A 22,241-nucleotide genomic window follows, 5' to 3' on the forward strand; every position below is an offset into this window, starting at 1 on the left:
GCACATCGAACCTGGGGCTGATCATTCCACTCTTGCTAAAACGGATGGTCATAGCAGTGTTCGCAGCTCTGTGACCATCAGTGATTTCAACTCGTCAGGGTAACCATGCTTTATCAGTTAGAAGCCAGACAATGACCTTGGAGCAAGGCTTCTTAAGACCCTGGTATCTGCATCTCTTTCGCATTGCTGGTGCACTAGCAAGGATGCTCACCACACCATTACGGGGGCATAGAGAGACGGCAGAATGAGCCAGAAGAATCTTTCTTTTTTAACTTTTTTTTTTTTTTTTTAATTTGTTTATTTGAGAAAGAGAGAAAAAAGCACATGTTCTCATAGGGAGAGGGGCAGAGGGAAATGTGGAGGGAAACTCTATGCTGTTTGATCCCGATACCCTGAGATCATGACCGGAACAGAAATCAAGAGTCAGACAATCAACGGGCTGAGACACCCAGGCACCCCTAGCCAGAAGATTCTTCAAGACCTCTCTCTCCTCATAATAAACATAGTGGACATAGGGAAGGGTGACTGCTGTAGACCAGTATCACCAAAGCATGCTCAGGGCAAAGAACAATCACAGTAAGCGCCCTGTGGTGTTAGCCTAAGCACGGAAAGCCACAAAGAAGGGGAAAGACAAAAAACAAAATGAGCTAAAGCCTAACCGGAAGTTCTTTCACTTTAAGGAAGTCCACTACCATCTACAGAGAAGCAGATCCGCGGGTTCACTCACTTAGTCACATAAATGTCAAGGATAATACTATGTCCCTGCAGAATGGAACACATCCCTGAGCAATGGCTGAGAAACAAATCTCTCCTCACCTTTTCTTTTGGTTTTTGTTTTACAGGAATACTTGGGCGAGGAGCCACTTTTTTCTGCTTGCTTTGCTCTGGACCTAAAGAATTCAAAATAAATTGCAGTCAGATGCTACTAAACTCAGAGTTCGTGCTAAACAGCAATGACCACCTCAGGACTTACTGGCCTGTGAAGAAAGGGGCATTAGAAAACACAAAAACTGACTTAAACTCTAGGCTTTACAGAGGAAATTAAGATAATACCTCCAACTTAACTGCTTTTTTGCTTCTATTTCTTTATTATTATATAAATAGCTTAAAAGAGAGCTAATTTTCCTTAACTAAAGGCTCAAAAATATACATTTTGGGTTTCCAAATGCTGTTTAAGAAAGACACTGGTGTTCTTTGCTGGTATTTCTGGCTCAGCAATTTCTTCTTGCTTTCCTCACTCACCTGATTCTGGTGGTGGAGGCTGCTTTTTCTTGGGCTCACTAGGAGTGGTCTTGGGAACTTCTTTTCTCGGTGGTGCTGTGCTGGATGGCTGTGGAGGGGTGACTGGCACTGGCTGGGAGGCCTGCTTGCTGGACTTCCTGGAAGCTGGCGTGGTAACTTGTTTGGATTCAGGAACTGGGGCAGGGACGTTCCCTTCCTCGCTCTTCTCCTCGACGGGCTTTCGAGGCGGAGGTTCGCTATTGCTTTTCTTGGGGGTAGGGTCCTCTCTTGCTGACGGGGCAGGCTTCTGCCCAGAGTCCACCACGCTCTTCCCAACGCTGCTCTCCTTGCTCTCTTTCTTTTCGCTGGTTTTAGACTTTTTCTCTTTCTTTTTCACAGCTGGGGGGAAAAAACCAAGATGATTTATCTGTAGTAAGTGAAAAAAACTCTTTTTAAGACAGAAGCAGAGGGATGTAGTACAATCATGTTCATAGTGCCCTACAGCTGAGTCGACACTGGAAGGAGAGAACTGATCAGGTGAGACCGAGGTATTTGTGTCACTCTCAGAACCGGAATGGACTGGAATTGTTCCAGGAATTTAAAAATTTTTTTGATTATGGAACATTTCAAAGTAAAGGGACTAGTAAAATGAACCCTCACGTAACTGCCACCCAGCTTCGACCACCACCAACTTGCTGGGAAGAGCAGTCAAACGAACGAACGAGAAACTGGCATTCTATTTACACCAGATGTACATGACTCTGGCATTAGAGCAGGAAGCATTTGGGGAAGATCTTCAGACAACGCTACCTTTTGCTTGCTTCTGAAGGTAGGCTTTGGAAGGCATCCATTGTAGATTCTGACATTTTCTCATCCTAGGATGACAAGGGACACCATAAAAAGTAAACAACATTTAGAAGGAAAACCATTGAAATAAGTGTTAATGTGCTTGCAAAAATCAGTGAACCTTCATTAGGGTTTATTTTGAGAGCTGAAAAAAGTACTCAGATTCAATCTGAGCCTCTGAATGCTTCGATCAGCAATTTTACCTACCTTTAGGGTCTAAAAGGAATAAATATCAAATTATTTTTGAAATGGGACTCAAATTTCTTATAACCCAGTACTAACTTAGCACCACACACACAAAATCATCAGCTGGTGTTTCTTAAAGTCAAACTGGTTCTGCTCCCTTATGAGATTAATATTCATACAGTAATCTGAATAAAAATGGATGAAAATTAACCAACAAGTCTTTTGACACTATGATGCAACAGATCTATCTCAGGGGGCTTTGATACACATTTCACTTCTCAATTTAACTAAGAAACTAAGACTTACTCTGAAGTCTGAAACTGAGCTGAATACATTTCAACCCCCAAATTACAGTGCAGGTTTATCCTGCAATCATGTACCTTTCTGCTGATCTGTGATTTGTTTCCACTAGTGGGACTTTAGCTCAGACTAAAGCAGAGCCCAGAACTCCTTCTGTCTCCTAGAAACTGTCTCCCCTGAACTAACTTCTCCCAACCATATTTTCTATAAATCACTTTCATATTACCATTCATTCAGCAAATACCTATTGCTAATATGTCCTCCCTGTGGCAGGCACTTTATGAGATGCTCTGTCACTAAAATTTGTTTGTGCAACTTTCTTGACCCAAAGAGCAGGGAGTGAATCCACAAACTGACTTAAAAAAGGGAGAAGAGATCGAGTAATCAAAACTTTCAGATAAAAAATTCCATGTACATGAAAATACTCTGGGAGTTAAAAAGCCAAGGGCCTTAGACTAAGATATCACTTTTTTTCCTCAATACCATAAAGATTAATTTCAATTGACCTGAAAAATTAGAATACAAATAGATATTATAATATATACATTAAATATAAATTACAGCTCAGTTATATGTAAATATTTCATATACATGTGACTTCTATATAACTGATATAACGTATAAAATACTAATATATAAATTCGTCAGTGTTTACATGGAAGCCCTCCAGAGCTGCACTGATATGGTAGCCACTAGGCACATGTGGCCATTTAAATTTAAATTAATTGAAATGCAATGCAATTAAACAGCAGTTTCTTGGTCACACTAACCACACCTCCAGTGTTCTACAGCCACGTCCGGCTAATGGCTACCACGCGGACTATACAGACAGAGACTACTTCCACCACTGCAGGACTTTCTACTAAACAGTGCTGCCCAAGTATTTCTTATTTAAGGACAGCCCAAACCTGGCCACATCACAAAATCCAACTCTGCAACTAGCCTTGCACGTCAAGGAGACACGACACAACCACACTCAGCCTTCGGCTGCATCCCTGCAACAGTCCAGGCATGAACACACAACCACCATGGCTGAGAGGTCCACACCTCAGAGGAAGACACCCACTCACTTGCAGCACTGCTTCTTTATATTTCGGCCACCAAACTTGGGTTTGTCTAAGCAGTTAGTACAAACACCACAGTCCTCAGGCACCTGGCAGCCGGGACACTGCCCACACCGCCTGGATCGTCGCCCTTTCTTTACTGGAGGTTCCTGAGGCGCCTTGTTTCTGGTAACGGGTTTAATTGGTTTGATGGGCGGAGCAAGAGGTTCAGCATCTTCTGAGCCAGCAATTGATGACTTGTCTGTTAAAGAAACGTGTCATTAGTTCTAAGGGAGTGTCTAAATTCTTTCTTGGGAACAGAGGCGGAATTCCTCAAAATCCATTCATATCATGATATACATCCAAGCCTCATTTTAACTGGGACTCCAAAAATGAAATACATCATAATAAAAATATTAGGCAGAAATCAGAGCCTGTTTTAAGTAATTCTTTAAAATTTTTTAAAAAACGCCTATAACTTGCAGCTTGATGGAAGCAGAAATCTGAACACTGAGAACAAAACACAGTCTAACCTAAAACCAAGAATGTGAACTGAATGCTTCTTAAGATTCTCTGAACCTCTCCATTTCATATGAGCAGTCACCTAGCATGTAAGCCATCCAGCGTCAAAATGCAACCATGAGAATGTGCCTCCCAGACCTCCAAGCACGGGGGACGGAGCTCACTGACCAAGGGCCAACGGCTGTGCTCTGAAATCCAGCGGTACGCCGAGGCCACACTTACCACAGGGCTGCTCCCGGGTAGGGACTGAGCACGGCAGGGATACTAAGGCAGGCCCGTTCCTGGGAGACAACCGTCAGCTTTTGCTCAAGGACTCCCTGACAGCCTTGCCAAACTCTCTGGGAAAACAGTCTGGGAAGATTCTGCCCAACCCTCGCTCCCTCTCTCTTTCCTTGGGGTCACACTTGCACAGCAGCCTGACTGTTACCCCAGCCTTCCCTAGCTCCCTCCCATTTTCTCTCTTGGGCACTTTCTCTAGTGTAACCCTTGCATACTTAATACACCCTTGCCATTTGCTTTTTGGAGGACCCAGACTAACACAAAGTGCTATGAAGAGCCTACTAGGTATCCCCAGAATGACCAGCAAACTAATCAAATCTGCTCAGACTCCAAGGCTGACACCCCTGACCTACCATCATTCCCCATGGAAGACAAAATCTTCTCTCGTTCTTCCCATGGTAAGGCACTCAGGGTGGGCATGTCATCAGGAAACACAGCTCGTTTTCGGCCAAGGGCAACGGCAGCTCTTCTGCAGACATGTTTAATGCGGGGTCCTCGCACAGAGGTCTCTGATGAATCACTTTCTTGACCCTGAATAAGAGGCAAGTCAAAACGAACAAGAGCAAGCACACTTGTTGAGAATGTAAATAAATGAAGCCAAGGTGTAGCTGGTAGGTTATTACAATCTAGAAGCAACATACAGTTCTAGCTATTCCCAGATGATAGGCCATGACAAGCTACAGAAATCGATTAGCTCTGTATTCTAAAATTGGCAGCCAAAAAGGGGGGCAGGGCTCTTAATTAAAAAAAGAAACAAAAACCAGAAATCAACTAAGTTTTTTATTTGCCATTATACCACTGCTTTAAAACTCCCCTCAAAACTCAAGCTGCATTATGCAAAAGTTTGGCCTGGAGTGAACAGGGCTTATCTAATCAATCACAGACTATTTCTTCTATTTCCCCGATCAACAGAGAAGTAGGGGAGACGACTTATAACTGTACGCGTGAAAGGCTACAGCTCGGCACACAAACGTCTCGCATTTTAAAGAGCCGCTGCTCCTATCACTAGGAGGCTAACCAAAAAACATCCAAAATGGTATCAGAAATAAATCCCATCATACTCCTGCCAGAACTCTCAAATGGCAAAATTACTAAATGTAAATATGGCCCTAGGCTGAACAACATGAAAAACCTAAATGTGTCGTCATCCTAACCTAACCTGGTATGCAGACATAAATACGTTATCTACTACGGCAATTTTTAAAAAGAACCTAGGGGCGCCTGGGTGGCTCAGTGGGTTAAAGCCTCTGACTTTGGCTCAGGTCGTGATCCCAGGGTCCTGGGATCTGCTCCACAGGGAGCCTGCTTCCTCCCGTCTCTCTCTGCCTGTCTCTCTGCCTACTTGTGATTTCTCTCTCTCCATCAAATAAATAAAATCTTTAAAAATAATAATAATAATAATAATAATAAAATAAAAAGAACCTAAAGATCAGCAGGTTTTCTCAGAAGAGGCCAGTGTCCAGCTACCTTGTTAAAAAAATTAAATAAATAAAAATAAATAAATAAATAAACCTGTTCTTTATAAAATTTGTCATCACCTTAACGAACTGAATCCTACAGCTTTTCTGCCTTCAACTTAAGGCTAAGTGCTTCTCATCTGTGTTCTGCCAATGTAAAAATGCTTATTACCTACTGCTCTAATCACTTGCTACTCAGAGGAAGCCCCTCCACAACCCCGATTTTTGTTTTGTTTGGTTTTGTTTTTTTAAAGACTTTATTCATTTACTTGACACAGGGAGATAGACACAGCGAGAGAGGGAACACAAACAGGGGGAGTGGGAAAGGGAGAAGAAGGTTTCTCGCTGAACAGGGAGCCTGATCCAGGGCTCCAACCCAGAATCCCGGGATCACGACCCGAGCCGAACAGACACTTAACATCTGAGCCACCCAGGCACACCCTCCACCCCATTTTCTATAGTAAACGACAGTAAACCAATTGACTACAAAAATGCATCTTCAACATCAGGTCACAGATTCCACTATACCAAACCCATAAGGTACAGACTATCTTTCAGCCGTAAGTCACCACCTTCCTGTGCAGCCCAGTCCAACCATCAGCCATTCCTCTCAAATGTGTCTCATACTTTTTCCTCCACCCACACTGTGCCCTCTGTTTAGAATGTTTTCCCTATGGCACCTGGGTGGCTCAGTCGGTTAAGCATCCTACTCTTGATTTCAGCTCAGGTCATGATCTCAGGGTCGTGAGATCAAGCCCCGAGTTGGGTTCTGCGCTGGTCATGGACCTTAAGAATCTGTCTCTTTGGGCGCCTGGGTGGCTCAGTGGGTTAAGCCACTGCCTTCGGCTCAGGTCATGATCTCAGGGTCCTGGGATCGAGCCCGCATCGGACTCTCTGCTCAGCGGGGAGCCTGTTTCCTCCTCTCTCTCTCTGCCTGCCTCTCTGCCTACTTGTGATCTCTCTCTGTCAAATAAATAAATAAAATCTTTAAAAAAAAAAAAAAAAAAGAATCTGTCTCTTTCCAGGGTCATCTACCCCCACCTGCTTGCCTTCACATGCAGGTGCGTACTCTCTCTCAAAAAAAAGAAAGAAAGAAAGAAAGAAAAAGAAAAAGGAAAAAAAAAAGAATGTTCGTTCTCCCCTGTCAAAATCCTACCATTCCTTGAAGGACCGCTGTAAATGCCACCACGTCCTCTGCCCTTCTCCTGATTCCTGGAAGTAAGGTATCACTGAAACACTTCGGCTAAAACTCACTCACAGAAGGGTCTCGATAAACTGCTGAGTTCTAACAGGCAAGATGGAAAAGAGTACCTGTGCTTTGGGCTGGTCGGTTTGTTTAAGACTCTTACTCTTCTCAATCTTGCAGAGCTGGGCTTTGGCCTTTTTTAGGAGGCTGGCAACCCTCTTGTCCGTCATAGGAAGCTTGTCTGCCTGAGCCAACATGGAGCCTATGGAGGAAGTGGAATGTTTAACAGTGCTAGATGAAGGAATGGAAAGGCAGAGGGTTTTCTCCTTCTCCAGGGATGGGGCAGTTGGGCCGAGGTCCAAGTTGTTTTTTTCCAGATTTCCTCTCCCTTTCTTTATAAGTATTTTGGTTTTGACAGCTGTTGTATCCCCAAGAGTCACAGAAGCAATATCAGTCCCAGAATCAAGTGATGAAGACTTCTTCCGCCCTGTTGCTTTTTTGGCAGAAGATGAAGCGGCAACATCTTCACCGACAACCTTGTCTTTGGAAACCCTACCCACAGGATACAAAGCAGAACTACTCTGAATTTCTGATCCCTTTTTCCTTTTCTCTTTCCTTGACTCCCGCTTATTCTCTTTTTCTCTCTCCCGGTCTCTCTCTCTACTCTTGTCCTTCTCCACGCTCTTGTCAGCATCTCGATCTTTGGACAGCTCCTCGGGGGCCTTGTCTTTATTTCTCCCTCTCTCAGTCTGAGAGCCTGGGGTAAACCAAGGGAAGAGAGGAGTGGGGCTGCCGGATGAAAATGGCTCTGCCGGAGCACTAGCCTGCTTCCTTGGTCTCTGGCTTTTCTCTGCAGATTCCCCAGACTGAGTCAGGGAATGAGAAGGAAAAGTAAAAGTCGGGTTTAAGGCACTAGTGGCAAGAGGACTAACAGATATGCTTAACGAGGAAGAGACAGAAGACGGCGGGGTGAGCGGTGACAGCTCGGCAGTACTAAGCCTTCCACTTCGTGTCCTCATGGAGTGGGAAGGAGATCTTGGTTCAGACCGAATAGGGCTAAAGACTTTTCTTTTCCTTTTTCTGTTGGATACTCCTGAAGAAGATGTTCCAGCAGAAGTTCGATTACTAGGCAAGGTGACAGACTCAAAGATTCTAGAATGAGCCTCACTTGGAGTAAATCTTGGAGCTCTCAGAAGAGGGCTCCTTTTGTGCATATCGAACCTTGTTCCAGAGTGGAGTGGTGAGAACAATCGGGCTGAAGCAGCAGGACCGGATGGAGAAAAACCGGACGCGAAGCCGACATCCTCAGGAGTTAGTGGAGGGGGTCGGAAATTATCAAATATTGGTTTGCGAATAAGACCTTCTTTGGCATACTTTGCTGAGGAAAAGTACTGTGGCTCTGACCTAGAATGCTTTAAAGAAGTCCACCTAAACGTCGGTTCTCGCAAAATAGACTTGCGCTTCCCTTGCATGGGAGCAGCGGAAGCAGGCAAAAATGGTGATGCTAAGGGGATCGTTGGAGGCATGAGCCACGGTGTGTGGTCAGCGATGCTGGAGGCTGGCTGCAGCGGTGGGGGGGGCGTAAGCAGAGGTGGGGGCGGAGAGGACGAGGGCTGCTGCTGGGGGGCACTTTGCAGCGTCGACAGCTTCTTAGTCGTTCTAGATCCAAAACTTCTCTCGGACACGGAATACCTCCTGCTTCTCCTTTCAGTACTATCGTTCTCTGGGGACTGGGCAATAGGCAGTGGAGTATGAACTTCGGGGGTCTCGCTCCGCTCTTCAGGAAGTACCTGGATCTCCTCAGAGGCCTGAGAATCTGTGGAGGTATCAACGCTGGGGCTGCTAGACCGGGAGGAGTCTGAAGACATCTGAGAGGAGTGTTGAGAAGCTGCACTGGATTTTTCAGAAGATCCACAGGACGTGGCACTGAATCTACTGTTCGGTGTCGACTCTAGTCGGGCAATTTTAATTGGAGGGTCATAATCCTCATCCTCTATAAACCGCCGGGGGGTTTTAATGATCCGTGAGGAGATGGCACTGACGACAGGCATAATGAACTGTCGGATGTTTTTGACCTGTGTCTTCACCTTTCTTCCCTGCAGCTGAGCTGCTTCTTTCTCAATTTTCTTTTGAGCCCCCTTTTTTGCCCTCTGCAAGAGCTGCTTAGCAATTGTGGCATCTGTCCTTTTAGAAGAAGGAATAATCCTAACCGGCTTAATCCTTCGAGGGCTTTGTCTGACTACTGTCTTATCTTCTTTTGTGAGTGGAGGTGTTCCTTCCTTGTCCTTCCGGACCTTCTGAGGCTTTTCCAGTTCAGAGTTAATGAGGAGGCCTGAAGGGGTCTTTATCCTTTCTGTCGATGGAGGCCTTCCTCGCCGTCGGACAATCTGTACCCCCTTCCTTCCTATTTGAAGCTTCCCTGTCTTAAACTTAGACTTGAGAGGAGAGAGTTTACCTGCTCGTAATTTTTTAATCTTTGTGGCTTGCTGAAATGTAGCAGAAGGTGTCCGCTTAATCTTTTTCAAGCTATCTTCTTTGCTTCCCTTTGGTAACTCTGAAATGTCCTTTCCATGTGTTATTTTGATTTTTACTCCAGGGAAGGTGGGGGGTCTTCCTCTCTTCTTTTCTATGCTTTTAGAATCTTTCTTCTTGATCTTATCTCCGGATTTGGTCTCTGATTTACTTAGAGGGGAAAACACAGACGGATCTGAGAGGATAGCTGAATTTCGGTCAGAGCCACTTCTAGGTCTCCCACGAGGCTTTCGAGGGCTAGTTTTAACTGTGTATAAAAATTAAACAATGAAGAGCATACATTTAGCTTTGTAGTTCACGTTGTGACTAAGCTGAATATATTCTAGCACAAGCCATTTTGTACTGACCTCTACCTGGGTCTAGGGAGTCAATAAAATATTTTAATTGGGCTTAGTTTCTTTTCACCAAAAACTTGCCTCAAAGAAACTAAGTAACATTCCACCTAGAACATCTAACTTTTGGAACAGAACTAAGATAATAGTAACAGATTTTCAACCAAGTGATTAATATGCAAAACTGATTTTTCTACCATTTCAGGTGAGCGAGGGAGTTTTTTTAATTAAAAAAAAAAAAAAATAGGTTTACCAAAAAAACCTATGCCCCTTTTTCCATGTCCTAGCCACCAAGATTAATATTTGAGAACATGTTCATAGTTAGTCGTCCCATCTGTTCAGTGCAATTTTGGCTTTCATAAATTTGAACAAGGAGCTCTTCAATTGGGAACATTCCAACTTTTGTCAGGAAAGCACCTGGGCAGCTCAGCTTCCTACAGTTTCAGTCTGTTTTGTCAAAGTAAACCAAGGAAGATTTACTGAATAGAAAAATGTCCATTCGCAAGACATCAGAATAAGATCACTAAACTCAGTGGCATGTGAACTCTTCAGTGAAGGGACATGTAATTAATCTACTCCTCCACTTACAAGTTCTTGAACTAGTTAGTCCCAGGTTACAAAAAAAGATTTAACCCTAATTGATGTCAAGAGTGAATCAACAGTTTATTAAACCAGACTTCTGCTATTCTAAATAAAAGTACTTTGCCAATTTATAAAACAGCTCAATTTGCTACTTTATCAAGAGACTTGAAAAAAACAAGGCTGTTCTCTAAAATTCTTCCTATAAACCTGGATTTTCTAAATGGATTAAGAGCTCCCTGGTCTATCACATCTTCTCTTAGCTCACGACTTTCCAACCTCTGATATGACTCAACGTTCTTCTGAGACTAAAACTTCCCCTAACAGGAATCAAAAGAGATTTATGCCAGTATGATGAACATTTTAGACAATGGAACTAACTTTCCTAACAGAACAGAAATCAACAAAGGTCTTACTCCTTAGCTTCCTAAATGTGTTTTTCTCACCAATAACTTGAAACTTCCTTTAATTCATTAAGGTTTCATAAATCCACTCTCAATATATGCTAATTACAACTAAGTAATAGACAGCAGGAAAACTAAGTTTCATTTCCTCATTAGTGAAGCATACCCAGATAGTTTAAAAAACAACATAAAAAAGAGACAACAAGACAACATTCAAGGTAGATTAATAACCATTCGAGGAAGAGTTGTGAATCACCCCTACCCAGAAGTATATCATAAGAGTCCTGATCATCAAGCTATACTTGAACCTAGCCACTCATAGGACTTTAGGAAAACCTCTTTTATCCAATTTTTAAAAGAATTTTTTGGTGGACAAGGAGAAAAACCAGAACGGAAAAGAGTCCAGTTCTGTTAATCTACAACATATTCAGGGAACTCACAAGTCTGTTATGAGTAACCACATCACGTATTTTCCCTGCCTTATTCTGTCATCTAGAAATGAAGGGTCAGACCAGATGATCTCTAAAATCATGTTCCAATATGAAGTTTTCAGATTCATCACATCTTCAAGATAATGTAGCTACTGTCTAAGTGGCACAGACACTGGGGTACTACTGGCTAACTCCTCCCAAGTAGGATGGCAACATTCCCGCCACATGGGAAAAAAGATACTGTCAACTTAGTGTCTGAATTAGATTACTATATAAACATGATGACTCTTAAGAGAACACCATATGCTAACTGACATCAAGAACTAAGTCACTATCAAAGAACAGAACCATTAATGACATCATATTTAACTAGACTGCCCATCCAAATCAAAGCAAAGCAAACCACAGGAGAAGTTAGAAAGGCAGCACTGATGGGGAATGTCTTTTTCCTCAGAAGATCCCTCTCCTAAACAGACTAGAATTCTGGAAGCCATGGCATGTTATTCCACCGAGGGCTCTCTCAGGAAACTTCTCCAAGTCTAGAATTTCAAGACATTCGAGATATTTTCTTGGCAAGAACAATGACAAATATTGCTTAAAAATGGAAATACCCCCATATCATTTTTATTTTCTTTATTTTAATACAGCCTTTCAAGGATGAGATAAAATAGTTCCGTACAGTGCCAATGTTTTGTTTTTAGTTCTTTGACAACAGCAGACCAAATTTCATCTGTAAAAAGCAACAGTCAGATTATTTCCAAAGTTGTATATACTACTGTTATCACTCGAAATCTATGAATCTGAGGATGCTCTGAGCGGGTTACCTTCCATTCCAACTACCAAGTCTTTTAGTCATTCCATGAAAATTGACCACACACCCACCATGTCCCAGCTAGCTCCCACAGAGAAGCATTATAAAGAATAAAGCATTAGTGGCCTGACAAAGACCCCTGTAAAGAGGTCCAGTTCATAAGCCATCTCCTACTTAGTGCCAGAGAAAAAGAAGGAGGCAACCCCACCCCCCAAGAATTTAAGATCATCCTTTATATGCAAAGAAAGCAAGGGGAAGCCATGTCTCTTAACAAACAAAAGGCACCATGCACTTGACTGGCCATACCTGAAGGAGACCTTGTGGGACTTCGTACTCGGACTTCTTCATCTGAGCCAAAACCTAAGAACTGCTCATCCTACAACAAAGGAAAATTATTTTAAAATCAGAAACAAAAACACAAGTGTGAACATATCCCAAAGAAATGCCCAGAGGAGACACAAATGAATTTGGAAAATTAGACTCTATATATTAAATGCTATCATTTATATGGATAATATAAAACAAATAACATTGAAATAAATGATCCAGTCATACAGCTTCATTACAGACAAATAGGAGCTGTGTAGTAATTGAACAATGCACTGAAATGTCATCTTTGGTGCATAATACACAGGGGACAGTCCTAAATTTCAAACTATAGATACAGCCCAAAACAATTAAAGAACGGCTTTAATTCAAGTAAGCAAATCAGTACAATGAAAGAAATATACAGCCCCAATAAAACAAACAAATCTTTTCAACAAGTAGATAAGTTTATACACACATAAGGAATAACATAAACTATATCGTAATCTCTTGTCTACTAAATATTAATAGAGACTGAAATTGCCATAATTGTCAGTTCCTTAACTCAGGAATTGACATTTAGATGTGATTTCTATACATTTGAGATCCAAAGATTCTCAACATGCATTTTATGGCATCATTTTAAAATGCCCTGTGATAAGAGACTTAATGGTGGGCAGCAGCATTTGTGAAAGGGATCATGAATGACCGCACACAGGATGAAATAATGCATTCAAGAGACCTTAGGGAAGCATCTTATTCTCTGTTATACTTGGAAAAGCCAAAAGGCAAAAACTTCCCCTTACCTCTAGCTTTTAACTTGCCCTTTCAAAAAATCCTTAAGGATTTAACTTATTTTGACAAGTTCTCTATTTAAACAAACTAACAGAAATTCACTGATTCAGAAACTAAGCTCTTTCCAGAAAGAGATGAGAGAGACAGAATTTCAGATTCCTGAAACAAAATCCACATACAACAAGAATAAAATAAGGACTGAAAGACAGATTTCCCTGAACCTCCAATTTGCACTGATAAGCCAAGCCCCAAAGTACATTCCAACAATTAAAACCCCCAAGTTTTCCTCTCAAGAGCAACAACCACATGCATATGGACAACATGTGTGGATTTTCTGAAAAGTGGTTTCCCCAGTTAGTGTCAAGCTATAGTCAGGTGCTAATCTGTTCAACCACTTATTAATCAGGAATATATAAAAAAATACATGCAACCTTTTAGACAAATTAGCAGATTCAGCCCTTAAATTTTAATGCTTTGAGGAGCAAAATGTTTGAGTCTAAGACCTTGCAAACTATGCAACTGAGAGACAGTTCTTAGAATCTAAGGTTTTTGTTCTGAGGTTCTAAATATTATCAAAGCATTTAACTATTTAAGAAAAACCTGAAATTATCCTCCTCAAAGAGACTTGTCTGAAAAGCACTATAATTCCAAGAATGTGTAAAACCTAAATTTAAAGAATACAAGACTAGGATACTTTTTACAATCTCTTCTCTCACTATTAAATTAAATTTAAATTCTTATTATGAATACTATTTATGAATAAGAATAAACCTACCTCTTCATCTTAAAACAAGTTAGGACAACCTCATCATGTGGGGCTTAGCCCCAAATATACTTCTGGAATGATTTCAGGGTTTACAATTGCAAACTGCAACATTACAAAAAGAGAAGCCCAAACTTACAAGACCCAATTAATTCAAAAACCTGTCACAATAATGGGAATTCCATACTGTTAATTTTTTTCTTTTAAGTAAGCTCTATGCCCAACATGGGACTTGAACTCATGAACCCCAGATAAAGAGTTGCATGCTCCAGGTGCTCCCATAGTGTTAATTTTTTAAATATACTTTTGGGTAGGAAAAAAGGACATTTCAAATAGTAATCTTACAATATACTTTGAGAAAAAAGGCAGGCCAAGAAAATAGCCCCGTGGTAAGTTGCCTCAACTTATAGGAAAAAAAAAAATGACAATAACCTTAGAATTTTAGAGGGGCAGAGTTCACCGCTCGCATGTCAACACATGACAGGACTAAGAAGCACCCAGGACTCACTGAGGACTGAGTTCCAGCACTCGCAGGCTATATATTAGACAAGTTACTTATTATTTTTATGTCTCAATGTCTTTGTTTACTGAAGTGTTGTAAGAAGTAAATGAAATAATTTATGTAAATTATGTAATTATGTAAAATTACTCAGAAAAGTATAAGGCAACACCCATCCTGTAGTTTATTTTGATGTGGTTTTAGAAACTGACTCTGGAGGGGCCAAATGACTTGCCCAAGATCATACAGTTAGTTACAAAGACTTCCTACCAAAATAGTTACAATTTAAAACTATAAATATTTGAAGGAATCAAATAATTAATCTCCAGTACAAAATCTGCTATTCTTTCAGGTCCTGTGAAAGTTAACATGATGCCCATTTTCAGATCCTTGAAGTTTGATTTAATTCATCCTTTTTCTCCATTATCCTCATGGAACGACATGCTAATCTAGACACTTCACAAAGACATCTGGAGGCTTCCCAACACTTTACCGAGGGACGAACTACACTACTACATGCATGAATTTTATGCTCCCAATGCTGCAGGGAGAGAGTTCTAGCAACTCTACACATAATAACTGACAAGTGAAGTATCCAACAGATGAGGTAAAGAATGATTATTAATCCTTAAAAGAAATGGAAGAAGGGGCTCCTGGGTGGCTTAGTGGGTTAAGCCTCTACCTTCAACTCAGGTCATGATCTCAGAGTCCTAGGATCGAGCCCCTCATCGGGCTCTCTGCTCAGCGGGGAGCCTGCTTCCTCCTCTCTCTGCCTGCCTCTCTGCCTACTTGTGATCTCTGTCTGTCAAATAAATAAATAAATAAATATATTTTAAAAAAAGAAAGAAAGAAAGAAAGAAAGAAAGAAAGAAAGAAAGAAATGGAAGAGATCCACACTGCTATGCTCACCATCAGCCACTTTGGTGAGTCACTTTTCTCCATTTCAAGCTTTCACAAAATATAACTATACAATCCTAATTGCCATGCAATCCAAAACAGAGAACTACTGAGCTGTCAAGCGGTAATTGAACTAACTGCCAATGTTTAAATTTCACAAGTACTTTCCAACATGACAGAAAGCGTTAACTCTTTCCTTATGATCTCAAAGTTGCAATAAGTAAAGAGTGAGCAGTCAAAAAAGACTCTACTTCCCCCAAGAACTTTTTCTCTTGAAATACAGGTTGACTTCTTCAAACTTGTTTTAAAAGTAACTACCCATTGTTTAAGTAATCCAGACAGTTAAGCCAAAACAAAAGCCTGCATTGTTATGGTAAAGAGTTCTAGCCTTCTGACTCTGAACTCCCAATTCCAAGTAAGAGCTGAGAGAAAAAAAAAAAAAAAAAAAGGAGGAAAGGAAAGGAAGGAAGGAGACAGTGAAATCCAAGAGAAGCCTAGTCTAGAAAGTGCTGGGAAAGAGCTACTGCAAGAGGGTGCTTGTTCAGTGCAAGTCCTTCCTGCCTCCCTCTCATCTCGCTCCCATCACCCCCTTTCACACGTGGGGTTCCTGGAAGATGTCACGAACAAGGTAACAGTGCTGACCTCCCAAGGATTTAGACTTGCCTCAAAATCAAAAGGCTAAGGCAACATGTCTACCAAAAAGAGCCAACAAATTAAATCCACATTTGACACTACAGCACCATCAGCCTGGACAGCCCTGAAGAGAGAAAGGACAGGAGACACCATGCTACACATGATCAAGGATTCCTGGGAACTGGGCCCAAACAGCCATTCATCACACATACTTTTGCTTTCAGTATGGCTTTCCCTGATGAGCACCGCATTCCAAGACAGAGTACAGGGAAGAGCCATCAAACCAGTGTCTTCTCAACAGTGATGTCCTTGGAGTCCAGGTTGCCAAGATTTTAACATTTTCTTTCCTCCAAACATAGAAAAATATCCTTGCCAAGTTGAGTACTATAAAATACTGTTATGTCATATTTAGCTTCCAGTGATCAAAAATGCAATGAACCCATCTATGTCACTTCCTAAATCAAATCTAACTGTAAAAATAATAAATGTGTAGAATGTCGTTATGACCCATACCCCTAACTCTAGGGTAACCAATTATTTGAGAACTTCTGCCATACCTTTACCAGGTATACCTCTACTAAATTCTACTTTACTTATAATAAATATCCTTAATATTTGAGGATTTTTATTTTAATGGAAGAATTTAACTCTTTAGTGTCTGGTTCCATTGTAAATGATGGGGCAACAGGAATATTTCTTTTTGCACAAGAAAACCTATGTGAACCCAAAATAAGTATTAGATAATAATGTTTACATATAAAATATAAAGAAAATATTTGAGAAAAATACATGAAATTCCGTGTTTCAAGGAATTATGGACTACAAGCCAACTTTTCAAAGAAAGCACTATTTCTTTTATTTGTTCATTCATTCAAAAACCACTTATATGCTTGCCATTTATATGCTATCTGCTCCAGATGCAAAGATAAGACATGATTCCAGCTCCTAAGAAGTACCTGAAGGCAGACAGGCAGGTACACAATTTCATTCTTCCTTTCAAAAAGTAATGCCAGTGAAGGATGAAATACTATGTAACTCGTATTCTGGAATAAAAAATTGGCTTACATCTCAGAACAGTTCATTCTTCTTCTTATATAAGCATTCGGTTCATAGAGAAAAACATTCAACAAATTTCAAAATCCTTCCAAAGGACGGCAATGTGTATCTCCATCCCTCAGTACTGCAACTAGGCACCACTCCAGCGTTACAATCAGAGTTTAGGTAATCAAGACCTAAACCATCTGCAATGATTAGATGTGACACAGTTCCTAGTAACACCAGTGATCTGATAAACTTTCAACTGATCGACCTCAACGCCTTTTCTTCCCTACCCCCAACTAAAATACATAGACTTTTAGTTCCTCCCTTAAATTCTTCCCAGTTTACCAGTCAGACCAATAATCACTCACCTGGCGTTCTTCACCTCCCGGGCTAAGGTGGAGGTTCCAAAACTAATTTGAAAACTTTTCTATTAAATAAACAATTTCAGCCACTTCCATCCTCAGGTGCAAAAGGCCCAAGATAAAAGTCTGCTCACATTCTTTCTTTTCTAGCAAGAGACTCCTCCGCACTTTGGAGCACTGAATTAAGCGTTAGGTTTCTCAGACATGCCCCTTAGCAACCGTATCTTTGCATATTCGGTCTCCAAAATGTTTAGTCTTAAGAGTGTGAATAATCAAATTTCTTCAATTGCAAAGGTTTACAGGTGAATCAACTGGAGATTAACATCAACAATCACAGATAGTATCAAAATCACCCCAATACTCTCTAATTGTTTGAAATTCTTTGAAATTTGAAGCTTCTAAGTTTTGGTATCATCATATATGGCTTCATCATATAAGGAGGCCGTGGGAGAACTAAGATCATGAAGAACCAAAGAAGATGAAGAAACATGGCAGACGCATACTGCATACCTCGGTTCTAGTTACAAAGGAGTAACACGACTCCCTGGGGAGCTTAGGCCAGGTAGCTATCACTTCTGCTGGCATATTTCCCTTTGTGTTTCCTGCTTCAAGCTCTAAAACACCAAGGTCTTGATGTTGCATTTTAAAGACATGTACACATAATTACTAGCACTTAATTAGCACAAGGGATTTTTTTAACACATTAAAACACTCCTTCTCTAGAGTGTTCACTCTTTGAGGATAGGGACATTGTACTTATTTTTGTATTCCCAGTATCTGGCACAAACTTGGTACTCAATAAATGTTTGTAAAATGAAAATAAAAGAAACACAATTGTTTATAAAACGTTAAGTAGCTACTGTGGTAATAGCACTGTAGCAGAAAATACTGGTGGATGCAAAAGAATTAGACAAAATGATTTTTCTTTTTAAGAATGCTGTGGGAGAGGCACCTGGGTGGCTCAGTTTAAGCCTCTGCCTTCTGCTCGGGTCATGATCCCAGAGTCCTGGGATCGAGCCCCACATCAGGCTCTCTGCACAGCGGGGAGCCTGCTCCCCCACCCCTGCCTACTTGTGATCTCTGCCGAATAAATAAATACAAATCTTAAAAAAAAAAAAAAAAAAAAGAATGCTCTGGGAGAATGTACTCAGGCTAGCAGGACAGACTAAACCAATTCACTCACTGATTCATTCATTCATTCATTCAAATACATGAGCCCATTTCTGGGTAAAGGGATGAGGACAGCTCATCTAAACATAAAAGACAGCTTCTGCCTTCAAGGACCTGCTAGGCTGTTATGAAGAGATGATGAGGGATCCTGGGTGGTTCAGTCAGTTAAGCGTTTGCCTTCAGCTCAGGTCATGATCTCAGGGTCCTGGGATCAAGCCCCTAATTGGGCTCCCTGCTCCTTGGGGAATCGGCTTCTTCCTCTTTCTCTCAAATAAATAAATAATCTTTCTTTAAAAATAAATGATTAAATTAATGAATACCAGTGTGCTGCCTGCTGTGCTGGAGGAATACATGTGCTAATGGAATGAATATGGCAGCAGCATAGCAGAAACACAAACCCAACCAAGGAAAAAGGGTCAGGAAAGCCATCAGAGAAAAGACAAAAACTTAATCTAACTTTTGAAGGATGAGAAATCAGGGTCAGGGAGAGATGCAGTACACAGAGAGGAGTCAAACAAAGGCACAGAGGGACAAAAGCACATGGCCTGGAGTGAAACAACAAACAGCGTAGAATGGCTAAGGCCCTAGCTAATGTGGGAAAGGGGTGCAGGATGCGAAAGCGGGATAAAAAAGACAGAGGCAGGTCATGAAAGGTGTTAAATGCCTTCATGAATTGGAAGCTGATCTTCAGGGATGCGTGGGCCTCATTTTGAAGGCTCTACGGCTCGTCAGCAATGTTTTCAGGCGGGCAGAGAAGCATGATTGGATTCGTATTTTCGAAAGATCTCTATGACAGCAGTGGGTGAGTAGAGATCACCTTTACAACCGCAGGCAGGAAGGCAGTTGTAAAATGACAGCAGTAGCACTGGGGATTGAGAGAAAAGGGCAGATTCCACAGGCAGGAGGCAAATGGACAACATTCTGATATGCAGGGTTAAGGGAATGGAAAGAATCAATAAAAACTCGCAGGTTGATTGGCCTAGGTTGGTTGGGTTTGTGGTGATATTTCCCAAGACTGGGAATACAAGAAAGAAGAAAGGTTTATAGAAGTGGGAAAGGAGTTCACTTCAGATATTTGAATTTGAAATGTCTGTCCAAATTTTAAGATAGGATAATGATCTGGAGAGAACACATCTGGTTCCATGAAAAAATACACACACACACACACACGAATACTAAAACTGTACATATAAATGCAATCACCCAAGGAGAGAATATGAGAGAAAAGGAGGGTCCATGGCAGATGCCTATACCTCCACCCAACAACATAAAGGTGAAAGCCAAGGATGGAGATGGAGATGGAATGGTCAAGAGAAAGGTCATGCGTGGTAGGCACACAGTAGTCAAGAGAAGAATATATAACAAGGGACGGTCAAGTTGGGTAAGGACCAGAAAGCAAAACTGGGAGGTCACCCCTAACCTTAGCACAGCCAACTTTAATGCAGTGTTAGAAGCAGGAAGAGCCAAACTGCAGTTGGTAGAGACATGACTAGAAAGTGACAAAATGGGGGGCACCTGGGTGGTTTGTCAGTTGAACCTCTGACTCCTGGTTGAGGCTCAGGGCGTAATCTCAGGGTCCTGATCTCAGAGTCCTGAGATCAAGCCTAGATTCAGGCTGTGCTGATTCTAGAGGGGGGGGGGGGGGTCTGCTTGAGATTCTTTCCCTTTCCCTCTGCCCACTTCCCCTCTCCTGCCCCCACCCACTCACACACTCTCTCTCTCTCTAAAATAAATAAATAAATAAATAAAATCATTTTAAAAAGTAACAAAATGGAAATGAGTATGGTCTAGTCTTTTGAAAAAACTCAGTTATGTGGGAAACAAAAGATAGGGCATAAGGTAGGGAAAGACCAGCTTGGGAGGATTATTTCTTGAGTAGAATATGTTTATATGCCAAAGGGGAACACAGCAGCAGGAAAGAGACCAAAAATCCTCAAAAGCAAAGCGGTCATAAATGGAAAAAGCACTGGGAGGAGGCATCAGCACTGCGAGGGAATGAATACAAAGCACAATGGAGGGAAATTCTCTTCTTTTAGGAAAGGGGTTAAGCAAGGATTTAGTTGCAAAAAAGTTCACAGGCAGGAGCAAGCTGAGGAATTTCTCTGAAAGTACAGGCAAAAGTTTGTTTATACAAGCTCAGTGCTAGGGAGGGGGCGGAGGTGGGGTCTGCTTGAATACTCCCTCCCTCTGCCCCTCCCCCCACTCGCACAAGCACTTGCTCTCAAATAAATCAATCTTTTTTAAAAAGGAAATAAATGGAAGGGCACCACAATGGGGAGAAAGAAAAATCAGATGCAAGGATTAGTAAAAACTGATCTGGTTGGAAAAGGCTAGCCACAACAGGGTCAAGATAAGAGACAAATGAAGTATCAGAACCTTGTTAATTCTAGGATGGTACAGTCAAAGCTAATAAAATAATCAGCAGGGAGCTACCACTGGTTCTCAAGTGTAGAAAAAGGCACAACTCTAGAGTTTACACTGGAAAAGGTGTACACACACACACACACACACACACACACACGGAATTAAAGTAGGAAAGAGACTGAATAGAGGGAGACCAGATAGAGGTCTACAGCCACAGTTTGAATGGGACTGGCATTCGTTCACTCAGCAAGTATTTACTGAGAACTGCTAGGCACTGTTTAGACTCTAAAGATACACTGACAAAACTCCTGACCCATGAGGTTGCACTTTAGTGGAGACAGAAAATAAACATATAACAAATAAAGAAACCAAGGCAATAGGATCAATGGGAGTTAGCTGTGGGGGTTATTTCCTATGGTCAGGAAAGGCTTCTTTAAAGTGATGGTTCACCAAGGACTGGCAAACTATGGGTCACTGGCTCAATGTGGTCTACCACCTGTTTTTGTTCAGTTTTAAAATGGTTGAAAAACAAATGAACAAAGAATACTATTTCGTATACATGAAAACTATATGGAACTCAAATTTCAGTGTACATAAATAAAGTTTTATTGGAAAACTCCATGCTCATCTGTGTCTATACTGTCTACGGCTACTTCTGTGCTCTGACAACAGCAGAAGGCCCTTCACAGAAAAAACTTGCTGAACCCTGGCTTAGCCCTAAATGACGAGGAAAAGGCAGACATAGAAAGACCTAGGTGGAGCAGTATTCTTGCTTGATAGAAAGTGCAAAGCCCCAGGGACAGCCATAAGCCTGGGATGCACAGCAGACAAACAGGCCAGCCTGGCTCTCTAGCAGGAGTGAGAATGCCAAGAGATGGAGCCAGAGAAGCAGACATGCCCAGCAGCCAGAGGCTGGATGGCTCTGATGGCCACAGGAAGGAATGTGGATTTACTCTGGCAGTGGGGGGATGGAGGGTAAGGGGAGAGCCACTGGCAGATTTAAAGAGAGGAACAGTAAGATTCGACTTGTTTGCACTTGGAGCACATGGCTGCTGTGCGAAGAACAAACTCTAACAAGATAAGAACACAAGCAAGGAGACCATAGAGCAGTCCAGCCAAAAGACTGTAATGGAAAAGTCTGGGGTTTGGGTGGTAGAAATGAGGAGAAGTTGGATTTAAGGTATTTTGGTGGTAACGCAGAAAGAATTTGCTGGTGGGTTATTTGGGATATAAATAAAAGAGAGAAATCAAAGGTAACTCTTAAATTTTAGGCCTGAGCAAT

General features: G+C 41.5%; 1 protein-coding gene across 5 annotated transcripts in view; it reads right to left on the bottom strand.

The window, feature by feature from the left end:
- The window catches only part of KMT2A (lysine methyltransferase 2A), a 77,622-nt gene that overhangs the window by 37,984 nt on the left and 17,397 nt on the right, over positions 1-22,241 (bottom strand). For all 5 annotated transcript variants that reach the window (XM_059416244.1, XM_059416238.1, XM_059416232.1 and 2 more), the window contains 7 exons: positions 12,436-12,505; positions 7,166-9,819; positions 4,751-4,928; positions 3,624-3,858; positions 2,032-2,096; positions 1,243-1,620; positions 817-890 (listed from right to left, as the gene is read on the bottom strand). In XM_059416244.1, the coding sequence (XP_059272227.1) occupies positions 817-890; positions 1,243-1,620; positions 2,032-2,096; positions 3,624-3,858; positions 4,751-4,928; positions 7,166-9,819; positions 12,436-12,505 (3,654 nt within the window). The remainder of the gene's footprint in view (positions 1-816; positions 891-1,242; positions 1,621-2,031; positions 2,097-3,623; positions 3,859-4,750; positions 4,929-7,165; positions 9,820-12,435; positions 12,506-22,241) is intronic.

The sequence above is a fragment of the Mustela nigripes genome, chromosome 1 (genome assembly GCF_022355385.1).
Source record: "Mustela nigripes isolate SB6536 chromosome 1, MUSNIG.SB6536, whole genome shotgun sequence".
Classification (NCBI taxonomy): Eukaryota; Metazoa; Chordata; class Mammalia; order Carnivora; family Mustelidae; genus Mustela; species Mustela nigripes.